The sequence below is a fragment of the Neodiprion lecontei genome, chromosome 6, assembly GCF_021901455.1.
Source record: "Neodiprion lecontei isolate iyNeoLeco1 chromosome 6, iyNeoLeco1.1, whole genome shotgun sequence".
Taxonomy (NCBI): Eukaryota; Metazoa; Arthropoda; class Insecta; order Hymenoptera; family Diprionidae; genus Neodiprion; species Neodiprion lecontei.
This window is the reverse complement of record NC_060265.1, coordinates 30,030,775-30,043,527: the sequence shown is the minus strand read 5'-3', so window position 1 is coordinate 30,043,527 and position 12,753 is coordinate 30,030,775. Positions and strand designations below refer to the sequence as shown.

Here is a 12,753-nt window from a genome sequence, read left to right as displayed (position 1 = left end):
TACAATATTGTCAAACGATTTTGTCGATCGACACAATTTTATAAACCGAAAAAATTCTCACGCGTCCGGTTTGATACGTGAAAATGTTTCAGCAATCATCCATAGTAAAATAACTCTCACTTTTAATTTTTCAATGTTTTCTGTTTTTTTTTTTTTTTTTTTGCGACGCTAAGCTTAACAATTTTCATACGTGATACGATTTTTCAAGAATTTTCCAAGATTTTTAAATTATGTCTATCAATAAAATCGTTTGAAAAAATTGTTGCAATTTGAAGAAAAAAACGGAGTGCCTTGCAAAGCGAGGACCATCGTACAAAAAATCGTGGGCCCGTGGAATGCCCCATATCTATAGGCAGGTGAGTGCAGAGTCTTTCCAGGCTCGCGTGTCAAGTCGAGGGTTCTCCTGTGTGTTTTGTAATGTTTAGTAGTACGACTGAGGTCAAGGCCAGCCTCTGCAATTCCTTCGAACGAACGGCGAAAGAAAATGGGGGGATGGAAAAAAACTGTTTCAGAAAAAAAAAGTGAAAGAAAAGAGACCAGCTAGTTGGGTTCTGAACTATTCATGGGGCGTAACGAATCGAGTAACCTACAGTGTGGTCGATGTTGCAAAAATGTCTTCGGTTGGCCTAGATTTTTTACGTGAAAAAGGCACCCCTTGGCCCAGCGTGAAGATATCGCGATAACCGTACGCTGTAAATATTCCAAAGATAAGGATGTGAACTGTAAATAAAAAAAAATTCATGCCCGCGACCTCGGTATTTTGACGAGGGAACTGTCCCAAATTTCGAATCGATTTTTGGATGTAAATTTCAAAGTGTTTTACAGGTATTTCAGAGAGGTTCGTGTTTCGTCGATTCGGTATTCTGAAATTCTACGATCCCTCGATTTCAATTTTTAGTATGGATAATGCAAGGACCTGGCAGGAAAACTTTATCGCAAGGCGGTCAGAAATCGAAAGTCAAGAACGTGCGGGAAAAAGAACAATTAGCTAAATGCGACCGCAGCGTGTAATTATTAATACACCGGCTACCTGCGTCATAATGATATTCATAAGTAGTGAAAAGTGCGAAGCTGGGTTGTTAAATCCGCCTTATTATACGAATTTAAAAATAAACGCGTATCCGTTTCGAATACCATATTCGCATTTACTGCCGGCTTATCTGTACCTCGCACCTCGCTATTTTTGTCTCGATCTCCAGCATTGGCCCATTCTTATCCAGGATTTTCCCCACCCGCGGTCGCAATTCACACTCACATATCTAACATGTGTGAAATTAACACCCCGTCCGTATGTGGAATCGGTGTATTTTCAGCAGAGTGTGATAAGGTTCGCAAAGCAATTTTTCACTTCCCTCGGGCCGAGAATACTCGTAAATTTATACCCAACGTCACGTAATTCCAAAAGAAGCAGAATGCTCGAATTCGAACAAATGCGACAAAGTTTGATCAGGTATGATTCTGATAATTGCAGAGCTTTTTGAGGGCGGGGGGTGCAATGGATTTTTTAACATTTCGAGGATCGGTTTCGAGCGTGCAGTTGCTGAACGTGAGAATGACGCGGCGTGTTCGGAACACGCATAACGTGATAGGATAATCAATACTCGAGGTGTTTTACACGTGATTTGCTTAAAAACGAGGTCATTTTATAATTCGGTATTTTCTGTACAGTTCGTCGGTATTCGGCTGCCCATACCTGCTTAAGACGGTGCTGCGGTCTGCAGGCGCTAGAAAGAGGCCGAAGAATCTTTGCTACACGCGCAAAAATCGATGCTCAACTCCCCTACCGATAGCTGAAAACTGGTTGTAGATAGCACCGCACTGGGTAAGCACAATTCCGTGCGAATGATTCCGGCCGCAGCTTTGTAAAAATCTGCCTTACTAACCGCGGACGATTTCCGTGCAATTAGCAGAATATTTCCAAGAACTTCGGCGAAGCCTGAGCTTTCGGTACCGAACGTGTGAATTAGATCGGTCGAAGGGTTCCAGAAAAGATTTGAATCACTTCACAATTTCATCCTAGATTTTTTGTCGATCGGAATAATCGACAAGTTTCAATCAATGGTTGAAATTCTTTCGTATTAGGTAAGTGTAATTGAAAGTTGGCAAGTTATTCCTTTTTCTTTTTTTTTTTTGTTTTCGACTTATCGCACGACAAGAAGGAACGTAGAATCGTGTCTTTCGCAGTATTCAACGAGTTACCCTTTTTGAATTCCTCTGACAATGATGATAAGTACTTGGGTCGCCAAGGTCAAGTGATCTTTTCTCATTTACGAGTAAGTCAGCGTTTTTTCTGCGCCCTCCTTTTCATCTTCATTCTATTCAACCTCCGGTGCCTTGGCACAAAGGCGGTTATCTCTGTTCTCGACGAAGAAAGGCCCGTGATATGTAGTCTATTCGAGGGGATACCGTACACCCTGACTAATCATGGGCCGCTCGATAAGATTCATCTTCTCTCCCCCGGCAAAAATCGTTATTCACAAATGCCACCCTGGTTGAAAAAAATTGTACCGAGTGCGTTGATTCCCTTGTCAGTAAAGACTACAAGAACCCGCAGTGAGGGATGAAGAAAAATTCGATGAGCTTTTGCGGTTTCGGTTTGGCTTTTTTCACTTTTGTACTTTCGACCAAACCTCTCCACGTCGATTCCAGCATGTTGTAATTCAATGACACGTTACAGGGACAAGCATCGAGCGTGAACCGAATTGTCGAACGAAGCGTGGAGGAACTTTATTGCGAACCGGCGCAAAGAAGTGAGCAAAAGTTCCGAATTATTTCACCTGACCTAGACTCGGAAGGATGAAACTCGAGGCAATCTAGCCAGAGTGGTACTAAAGGTACAACACGATACGGTGAGAACTAGTCCGAGGTGCGCTGAATTTACCGATGACAGTCAGAAGGCAATCGAATTATTGCCTGCCCTGTTGCTGGGAGTAAATGCAACCGATGTGCTCGTCGTTCTTTATCCAGTCGAGCTGTGCCTCGCATTCAAAGAGGCCAGGTCACAGGTTATTTACGGTTATTCAGTCAAGGAAACCTTCGAAAATTCGCGAGCTTATTTACTAGCCCTTCTCACGCTAGCAGTTACCAACCACGCAAACCACACTCCGATTTACTCGGTGAACAACCGCCAATGACGGCTGAGAGTGAAGCCCGAAATAGGGTTTGAAAGGTGCAAACAACTGCAACTCACCTGATGCTTATTCGACCGTTTTCCGGACTTCCGGGGAACGGTACATCAGTTTAAGCCCGAGGTCGAGGTGGAGGTCAAATGAGGGCGGCTGTCAGGTGAGCCACCCGAACTCGGCGACCAGAAATATTTATAATTCAAAGATAGAGGGGGAGGATGTCGGGTAAATTTATACAGCTCGACCGAACGCGAATCCCTTGAGATCTCGGCCGTTTTCTCAGGGCCCACTTGCTAAAGTGGAAATTTGTAGTGAATTTCAAATTTGTATCCGTACTGCGCACCCTGTTTCTGGTTATACCTAGCGAGTACTTTTATACCGCCGGTAAGGAGCGATAAGGACGAAAAAGGAATGTCGTTCACCGAAAATTACGGATATTTTCAGAAACGCCGTAGCAGCGTATAAAGTGCTTTTGAAACTTTGAACGCGGTTTTCTCAAAATTATGTTTTCCGTGAGCAAGATTTGTCGGAAGCGGCGGAACCGATCAGTCTCAATTTTTTACACAAGCTTTATAAATGTATTTTTCAGTCCTTGATCGAAGGTTTTTCTTCGCCGACAAATATTTTCCATTGTGTAAAGAAATCATGGGGAAAATTGTTGCGAAGAATCGAATTGTTTTTTTGTGAAGCCACTGTTTTGTTAAAAATGAATATATCGCTTATTCCTTCGATTAAAGACCAGATAATACCTTATATTAACTAAATCTTCTTTGTTTCTTCATTTCGGATGATCCAGTCCAGACATATCTTGCTTGCCGCAAAACGCCTTTTTTTAAAGGTGCTTTCGGGGATCATCTACAACAGCTTTAAAAATCATTATTTTTACAAAACAAAAATATCAGAATGAAGTATATAAACTTTGATACAAATAAATTGAAATGTCTCTTCGTAAAAAGTCCTTGAAAAATCGCTTGTCTTCGGTCTCCTGACTGGGTATAATCCCTTGAGGTTATAAACGTGTTGCGTTAAATTCCACTAATTAATTAGAACCAAGAGCGAGTGGTCAAAAAATAAACCCATGCCGTCGTGACGGTTGACTGACTTTGCGGTCTTTCAGTGCGTTTCTCCTGCTTGCGAAGTATATCTGCAAACGGCAGCTTTGCAGGAAACAGGGCTCGATAGCATGCGTGAATCGAACGCAAATAGAACCCACATGCGGTTTAACAAGGAGAACAACAGAGCGAAAGCAAAGCCGCAGTGTTTTAATGACCAAACGATGTGCTCCAAGCGATCGAAACTCTCCGTCGTGTTCCATTCTCAATTGCTGGAAGGGTCGTCGTTAGGGGTTGATAACAACTCGTCCCCCACCGGCGAGTAATTGCACAATGCGATCTCTGCGGTTCAAACTTCGGTGCAATTATCGTGCAAAAGATTTTTCGCAAATTTTCTCGCTTGATATTCAGGGCAGGAAAAACTTGTTTCCGGGCAAGGATCGAGGATAGGCACGTTCGTGATTATCTTATTTCACTTTATTCGAGCGTTAAACAATAGTCGAAAGATTCAAATCCATGAATATACGGCGTGGCTGGGATTTGGTCTTACATATTTTGTGCTTCAAGTGTTTCAAGTGTTTCAATTAACTCCCTTTCCGTATTATCGCGCATTTGTCCTCCGCGTAACTTTCGTCGCATCGAGTAATCCTAAGAGATGATCCATTTTTCGCGCCGAGTTCGTCGAGGGGATGAGAAGAGGATTAGATTTTCGATGAGTTATCACTGGTCGATGATTTTCGGTTCGGAAACTGCCCGCCTGCGTCAGAGATAGTCAAATCTCCTGTAACGGATGGAATGCAATGAATTACATAAAACAAAAAAGAAACATATACGTTGTAATTCGATAATTTAAAAAGACGCGTTGTTATCATATTCACATTATCATCGGCACCCGATAATGCGTACATGGTTCATGTATGTTGACACGAGTTTAAATGTTACAATTATGTAACATTTAGAACGCCCAATTTTCCAACGTACAAGCAATCATTTTTAACATCCGAGTATAATTTGCATCATCATGCCGCATTTCTTACCCACGCAAAGACGATAACAGCAATGACAATGATAATAATAATCACAATACAATAACGTTTTATCTCCTACAAGAACCCGCAAATTTCATCACAATTTGTATAATGTTGCAAATTTTTATTCATCCTTCACTATTTTATTTACATACATATAAATCAGCAGATAAGAAAATACTCAATAATTGAAGTCCCAATTAGCGTCATCGTTAATTATCGCGTATTCGGTTCTAATTAGAAATGCCAAGTGTATGAAAAAAATTGAATAAATCGATAACAAAATGGGAATATAAAAAAAAACTTCCCCCGCTTGGAATTCAGACTGACAGGACTAGCCGACAAATTGCCCTTCCGAAAGCGTCGATCTAGCGTCGAAGCAAACATTTTTTTCATGCTTACGATTAAAGCCGGTATCGTGACTTCCGGGCGTTGAATAACCGTGAAACAAAACTCCATCCTTCTCCTCCTCGTTCACACGTTACTTCCTCCCGTCAGTGACAAGGCTCCACCTCCCCGGGTTCGTAGAAGGAAAAGTAGACGATACCCCAAATGAGAAAGGACCCTGTAAGTGCAAGCACGGTCGAGAAACTGAACCGGTCCCAACCGAGAATTATTTGACGAGATCTCCGATTAGGCCCTGCATTTCCGGCCTCGGTTCCGGCGAAGATTCCCTGAGTACTATCGGTCGACATATTCGCGCGGCGCGAAAATCCGTATTGTAAAATATGAAATTCGTTCGCATTGTCTTATATAATCCCCCTGAAAGACGCGCGGTTAATCACCCGAGTCGATTAGATTACAACTATCTTCCCGAAGCATCCATCACTATCTACTCATTGAAATAAAATTATGACAAATTGACATCTGTCTAGATTAGAGGGTATGAAAAATGGTACATGGCTTCCAGCTTTCGCGAGACGACTAATGCATCAGGCTAACTCGAGGATATTGCAAAAGCCGATGACGGATGAACGATGAAGCTGATTATTTTTCAAGTGAGAAATGCTTCGTCAAAAAGTTATGCTCAAGTGACCAAGCGGATACTTGGGTGCAACGAAGCGATCCCAAGTGAACGAGAGGTCGAGTTAAAGTGGAATTTCACAGCGGTTCTTTACTACTCGGATATCACGAGAGTCTTGAAAGTTGTATTCAAATGGCGATTGAGGTCGATGCATCGGGATGAGACTTGGCAACTTTTCTCACCAAACGCCAGAGCCCCATCCTCGGTTCTCGATATCCCATATCTTGGATACGTTCCAATTCTTCTCTGGCATCTCCACTCCGTGAGAATCATCCTGACTGGGTCAAGTTTGAATGAAAGAATATATTTCCTACTTTGCACGACGGAAACACGTGAATACGGACTAGTCTCCGGGCTGATTACACAGGTCTGCGACGTAATCCTCCTTTAAAAAAAAAAAAAAAAAACAATATTACAGACACGAAGGTTTTAATGCGCCGAATCTACATCTGCTTTCCATCTTTTGCTGTCACGTATATATTACATGATGTGATTTCTTTTTTTTTTTTTTTTTGCGCTTCGTTTTTGCACTTACGCCACTTTAATCTGTTTAAATAGTATCTGTACATACAAAATGAGTTCGAACTGACAGAAAGAGATAGAAAGGTATCGCCTAACGTTGTTTTCACACCAATCCATTCCTCTGCGCAGTTCTCGTTGTGACTTCATGTAGCGCAATACGAAAATGAAGAAAACTACAAAATGACTAGAATTATACTGGTAGATAATGCTTAAACATGACATCGAAAGTATACATGGTGCATATTTGTTATTACTAAATTTCGATTCGAGTGTGCCAAGTCTGTTACAATTACGCACGGTAATAAGGAGGAGAGAAAGAAAAGTTTTTTTTTTTATACCTACAACACGCTGCACCGTGATGATCACGGACGATCAAGATCCACCGGTATTAATCAGGTACAGAAACGATGGATCATCGTATCTGACCAAAAAGATAGCGTCTGAAACTCGACTTGCATTAAACTCACACCTACAAGCCCATGACCTCTAAATTATTTGCAATTATCTGTTATCAGTATCAATTGTCATTGGCACATTTTTCGAGGAATTAGAAAATTGTAGTTAATAGGGACAATGCAGTGAGAAGAGATCACGAGCGTGGATCTCGAGTCGTTTTTCATCGGTAAAGATTTAATACCGCGTTTTAATTACGAGTTTTTGTCTGTAATCCAGGTTTCTACATGATCAATCGTTTCTTCAGGCACTCTGTCACCGGTGGTGTATTCAATTAATTATACGTAACGACTAATAAATCACGACCTTTGTCCGGGATCAGGTAAACTGAAGTTGTACGATAAGAAAATTCAGTGAATCATTGATTCTGAAGCTACCGCTAGACGACTTCGTTAGATGATGGAATTGAAGAAGGTGGCTCAAGATGACTAGAAACAATGATCAAGACTCAACACACTTTTTATCTCAGAAGCAAAAGTAGATGCAGTGTATGAAATCGTAATTTATAATATCTAAATTTTTTATATTGAGATCTAGCTCTAATGGTCTTTGACGATTCATTGCTATTCATCGAATTCATTGTTCTGAAATACTTGCCCAATTTTCAGATTCTTTTTTTCTTTGGGCAAAATGAATAATCTTAAAAAATTACAGTCAATACGGGATGAAGTAAAGGAAAGACGTTTGGTTTATGATTCGAAATTTGATAATTTTATTGAATAACCGATCGCGAGGCGATAGACTTTCACGCCAGAGTTCTCGCGAGCAAGCGAAATCGGGCAAGACGAGCTCAATACAGATCTTAAACAGTGTTTCTTTTGATTAGTAAGTCTTCCCAATCGCGCGGCCTTTGCTGGAAGTCTGAGGTAAATTCTGGAATTGCCAATCGGGTTGTCCCCTTCATCTTTTGTCCATATCCACGTGTTCCATGTATCTTCAGCGGTATTTGTCGTAAAATAGGCGATTCAACAGCGGCCCTAATTGCAGCAATCGGTAATGTCACTGCTGGCCTTTCTCCATGCGAATAGCCAATAACCAAAACCACCACCTACGGTGACGGCGATACAGAGCCAGACATTGTAAGTCATGAAAATCAGCATGAGGAAGTAACCCACGATGATTTGTATCATATGCAGGATCGTTTGGAAGAGATGGATTCCAGAGGACATCGATGGCCTGTCACACGGAACATTTCGTCAAGAACAATGGATTCAGCTTTGGAAAATTTAGTGACACAAGTAGAGAAATCGGAGACTTACTGTTTGGGTGGACATTTCCCATTTCCCTGATGAAGCGCGGACGCGTTGACAAACAGGTAATCGCTGAGAATATAAGATGCAAGATGGTCAGTCGGACGGCTCAACATTCGGTTGCTCTTTGTTGTTTAGATAATAACTGAATCAAAAACCTACCGGTAATTCTTGAGACCCTCGTAGATGGCGGCCAAGAGGGTAATTCCAACCACCGAACCCACGATACCCTGCCAGTTCGACGTTACCCAGCCGTCGAAGAGGATGGTCTCCTCGACGCCGAAATGGAATGACATCTATAACGGTAACAAAAAAAGTAGGAATCACGATTTAATCGCATCGTTCGAATTCGACTTTACGGTGAAATTACATATTTATCCCAGCCAATAATGCATTGCTCTGTATACGATCTTTCGTTAGGAGAATGTCCACTTAGTTGTAGCTCTATATTCATTTACGACTTACAGAGTGCATGGTGACGGTGCTGAATCCGTTTGGTGCAGGTATAGACGATTGAGAGAAGAGCCTGGCAGACGCGGGGCTGCCTCCTAGACTTTTGAAGACAGTATTTTTATCACGTTGATAAGATATGGTCGTTTATCTTAACGTGAAAGTCGAGGAGGTAACGTCGGTTTCTTGAGTACCACACAGATTAATCGACCGCGATTATTGGTCAATCGTGTTTGCCTGTTTGCCTGTGAGGCTATCATACTTTGTGTACTCTGTTCCCCTCTATAGACGATCCTACTTCCAATAATCCGCAAGCTTAGGCTTGTAGATTGTAGACAATCAACGTCCACGAACGATGCATTCCTTGTCTACCACTGAGTCGAATGCACCTTGATATGACCATGACCTGTTGTAAATTTCATGGAGATGAAAAAACTGGATTTCCTCACATGTTGCTCAGCCATGTTCAGATGACAAAATACGCGATCGTCAGCAACTTCTGACGTGGTCTGAAGAGATACGGTTACCGCCAACTAACGTGCATCTGGATAATGGCATCGTCTTTGAAATCTATAGAAGATGAATCAAGACCGTCTGCCTCGCAGAGCTCATCAGATGCCAACGTATTTGAAGAGGTTGAAGCTGAAGACTCGCAGAAATCTTTCGAGTCGAGAACCTCGGCTAGACTCGAAAAGCTCACGGGCACTAAAGAGAAGGTGTGAACTGAACGGCGTGACCATGAATAAAATAATGTTTACTCTACTGTCGTCACCTTACAAATTTAGAAAGTTACCGATGGTGTCTGGCAGTCGTACTACCACTGCTTGGTTGCACTCGTGATGGCCACTGACATTCGTTACTGGACCCCTGACTGGTACCAGAATGCACCCACTCAAGGTAAAATTAATTAAAGCTAATTCGATAATCAACATTCTGAGTCGTGATTTCCCCCCAGGATTACTAGCCATTCATTTTATTTTGGTAATGGTGTTTATACACCTGCCTATCAACTACATGGAAATGTTCGTGGCACAATACACGAAGGAGCCTCCGATTAACCTTTGGAAGATATGCCCAATCTTCCTCGGTAACGTACAGCTGACCGCTTGGTAGTGGTTTAGCCTGGCAAATAAATCCGCGCATTCCCCCAGGCTACTGCTACGCTCTCATCGCATATTCGATTCTACAATCGTGGTTGGACACGGTCTTCTGTGGCCGTAACTTACTCTACCTGATAGAAGCCGTCTTTGACCAAGCCCCCTGGCTCCGATGTGCCTCAGGACTGGGCGCGAAGTGCCTAGTCGTGACTAGCGAGACTAAGCTGTCCAAAGACTGCAAAGTTGACAAAAATACCACTCTGTTCTCGTGCCCGGACCGAGGGACCTTCGACTTCTCGGCTCAGCATTGGTTCAAGTTAGATTCGAATATCCCTTCATGTCCGTGATCACCGCGATCGATGCTCTTTCGATGCCTAGATCTCGCTACAAGGTGAATTCCAGCACCGGTCGTCCGCCTCTGGACACACAGTGGAAGCTCGTTCTGTGCTCCATTGCTCACTGGCTGATCGTGACGTTGAGCGCCGCGCGAACCATCTACAAGTTCGGGACGGTAATGGATTGCTTCGCCCTTATCAATATCCGTAATCACTGAGGAATTATCGCAAACCTAGGCGATATACTGCATAGCCATTGCCGTGCTGGTCTTCATGCTGCTCGAGTTAATCTACATCCTGTACAAGGTGGACTTGACCGCTCTAATACGAATAGCATTCGGACCCACGCGTCTCGCGGACTTTGTGAACAAAGAGGTGAGTGTCTTTCCTGTAATGTCGAATATTGAGTGACGTTCGTCGAACCCGATTACCTTACCACCGTTTTCTTGCTCTAGTTTTGGGCTGTTGCATACATCGGGACGATATGGCGTGCCCACGTGACGACGCCGCCTCTGACGATGAGCTTCGTAGCTCGAGTAGACTCGAAGTTCAGCATCGCTTGGTGCGCAATTATTGTCAGCTTCGCTACCTTCTTTCTCGTCTTGTTTAAAACCACCACCCGCGGAGCGCTGAGGCGTCTGATTGCCGACGCGTTGAACGTCGACCCTGATCTTCTAACGCTGAACAGTGAGTTTCCAATCTTGCGTTTTCCTCTCATCTGACACCTTCGCTAACCAATTTTGCTCACGATAGGCGGAAGCAGTGGACTGGCCCTGATACCCCAGCACCTTGGCACATTGCCGATGCCACTTATGTGGACGTTTTATTGGTTCGCGATGCGATACGCCGTTCTTTGGCTCCAGTCCGTATGTTGTTAACCATTTGGTCTGCGGAAGCGACTCTGTAACCCTGTAATACCGTCTTGTCTATCCTTTTGTTTTTTTATTTTTTATTTTTTTCATTCATCTTTCCAGACGATGGTGGTTGAGGCTATTCTTGAGAACTTCTTCCTGAAGAACAACGTCAGGAAGGAATTTCGCATCTACTTTATCGGTCTGTACTGCGTCACGGCCTGCATCATCAACGTCGTCATCGTCATTGAGGTAGAAAAACATTTCACCAATTTTACTGTAAGTATCGCAACGCGGCAACGTTCCGAAATTATTTTCAGCAATCCGCCTTGCCATCATTGAACCTCATCTACTCCAGCATCATCTTTACTGGTTTTACCTTCATGCCGTTGGTGGAATCGATTTTTATTCTACTCATTTACGGTCTCGGTGTCTTCATCGACGACGTTCACTTCATGTACGGATCCCCGCCATCGTTCTTCTGGCGTTTCTGTTGGAAACTTCTTCCCTTCATGTTGCTGGTAGGTGCAAAGAACATAAGGACCTCGTTCTTTTATAATATGCAATTGACCCTGTTTCCCAGTCACTGTACGTGGCCTCTCTTGTCACGGAATTAAAAAATGGCGTTACATCACTCGGCACACCCTTCTTGCTACTGAAAGCAGCTTTGATCGCAATAATTCCGGTATTTGCAGTGAAGCAAATTATGTACGCTGTGTACACCGAGGTAAGGGTATTCGCCATTTTCCTTTTCTTTTTTCCTTTGTTAATTTCAAAGTCATTAACGCTTATTGACAAATACTTGAGACTACTGCAGCCTCACTTGGAAGCTGAAAGACGGTTCGATGCCTATCCTTCGAATCATGAATGGTAATCAGTTCTTTTTTCATCAAATGACGGATCAACAACGTCTCCCACAGAATCTGACATACCTATTCAATCCCGTCTTTGACTGGGGTCCCCGTGACAAGGAGGTGCGCAAGGCGAGGAAGCAATTCAATCCAAAAACTGATATCCGTTCTCAGCCGGAACGCACCGTCAATTACGTGAAACCTCGCAGCTCGATACGTGCATTGAGCATAGAATAGAACCTTTTCATCATCGCAATTATCATCTTCCCCAGAAAAAGGTGAAAAAATTATCAGCCCACATGCCGCGAGTCCAATGTGTGACTGACTGAGCAATTCGTTTCAGAAGATTTCGTCATCTGGAAGCCGGATCAACGTTGAAAGTGGCGTCATTAATGTTACCCTCTCAGGGTCCTTCCGGTCCATCGTGAAAATTGGGTGCACGAAGGTGGAGTGGATGAACCCTGAGCGAGAAAACTCCCGTCGAGCCACGAGCGCGACCTAAGCCTTGGCGCCTGCGCCTTGAAGGGACTAACGACCCCAGGACAGCTGCACGCGAAAAACCATAGCGAGATCTCGATTCCCATCCCCGTTGCTCACCCTCGCGTCGCTCCAGCAAACCGAGGATCCAGATGCGCAACCTGTGGCTCGGGTTGGGCCGGGACGCCGCGAATTGCTGTCGGGTGTTCTGGGGGGCGATCCCCATTTGCCGGAAGTT

General features: G+C 43.4%; 2 protein-coding genes and 1 long non-coding RNA gene across 3 annotated transcripts; 1 reads left to right on the top strand and 2 right to left on the bottom strand.

The window, feature by feature from the left end:
- Nucleotides 1–4,632: 4,632 nt before the first annotated feature.
- LOC124294946 lies at nucleotides 4,633–6,218 on the bottom strand. Its single transcript, XR_006904845.1, has 2 exons — nucleotides 5,608–6,218; nucleotides 4,633–4,958 (listed from the first exon to the last, which is right to left on the bottom strand). It is a non-coding gene; the product is annotated as an uncharacterized LOC124294946 (long non-coding RNA).
- A 1,682-nt stretch (nucleotides 6,219–7,900) lies between these two features.
- Nucleotides 7,901–9,040, bottom strand: LOC107227064 (high affinity copper uptake protein 1). Its single transcript, XM_015668097.2, has 4 exons — nucleotides 8,920–9,040; nucleotides 8,617–8,750; nucleotides 8,464–8,526; nucleotides 7,901–8,380 (listed from the first exon to the last, which is right to left on the bottom strand). The coding sequence occupies exons 1-4, from the start codon at nucleotides 8,926–8,928 to the stop codon at nucleotides 8,182–8,184; spliced, it is 405 nt and encodes a 134-aa protein (XP_015523583.1). The 5' UTR covers nucleotides 8,929–9,040; the 3' UTR covers nucleotides 7,901–8,181.
- A 415-nt stretch (nucleotides 9,041–9,455) lies between these two features.
- LOC107227060 (sodium-dependent nutrient amino acid transporter 1-like) lies at nucleotides 9,456–12,310 on the top strand. Its single transcript, XM_046744085.1, has 12 exons — nucleotides 9,456–9,620; nucleotides 9,690–9,801; nucleotides 9,860–9,991; nucleotides 10,056–10,317; nucleotides 10,380–10,512; nucleotides 10,574–10,711; nucleotides 10,792–11,023; nucleotides 11,090–11,202; nucleotides 11,311–11,439; nucleotides 11,508–11,708; nucleotides 11,771–11,914; nucleotides 12,108–12,310. Exons 1-12 carry the CDS (start codon nucleotides 9,456–9,458, stop codon nucleotides 12,273–12,275), a joined length of 1,929 nt encoding a protein of 642 aa, XP_046600041.1. The 3' UTR covers nucleotides 12,276–12,310.
- The last annotated feature ends 443 nt before the right edge of the window (nucleotides 12,311–12,753 follow it).

Bases quoted from the DNA above. Each gene is read 5' to 3' on its own strand.
- LOC107227064 (XM_015668097.2), bottom strand. The intron at 8,527-8,616 runs GTAGGTTTTTGA...TTATATTCTCAG, and splicing joins GAGGGTCTCAAGAATTACCG to CGATTACCTGTTTGTCAACG. The intron at 8,381-8,463 runs GTAAGTCTCCGA...TCCGTGTGACAG, and splicing joins GGGAAATGTCCACCCAAACA to GCCATCGATGTCCTCTGGAA.
- LOC107227060 (XM_046744085.1), top strand. From the start codon at position 9,456: ATGGCATCGTCTTTGAAATCTATAGAAGATGAATCAAGACCGTCTGCC. The intron at 9,621-9,689 runs GTGTGAACTGAA...TTACAAATTTAG, and splicing joins TCACGGGCACTAAAGAGAAG to AAAGTTACCGATGGTGTCTG. The intron at 10,318-10,379 runs GTTAGATTCGAA...TTCGATGCCTAG, and splicing joins TCGGCTCAGCATTGGTTCAA to ATCTCGCTACAAGGTGAATT.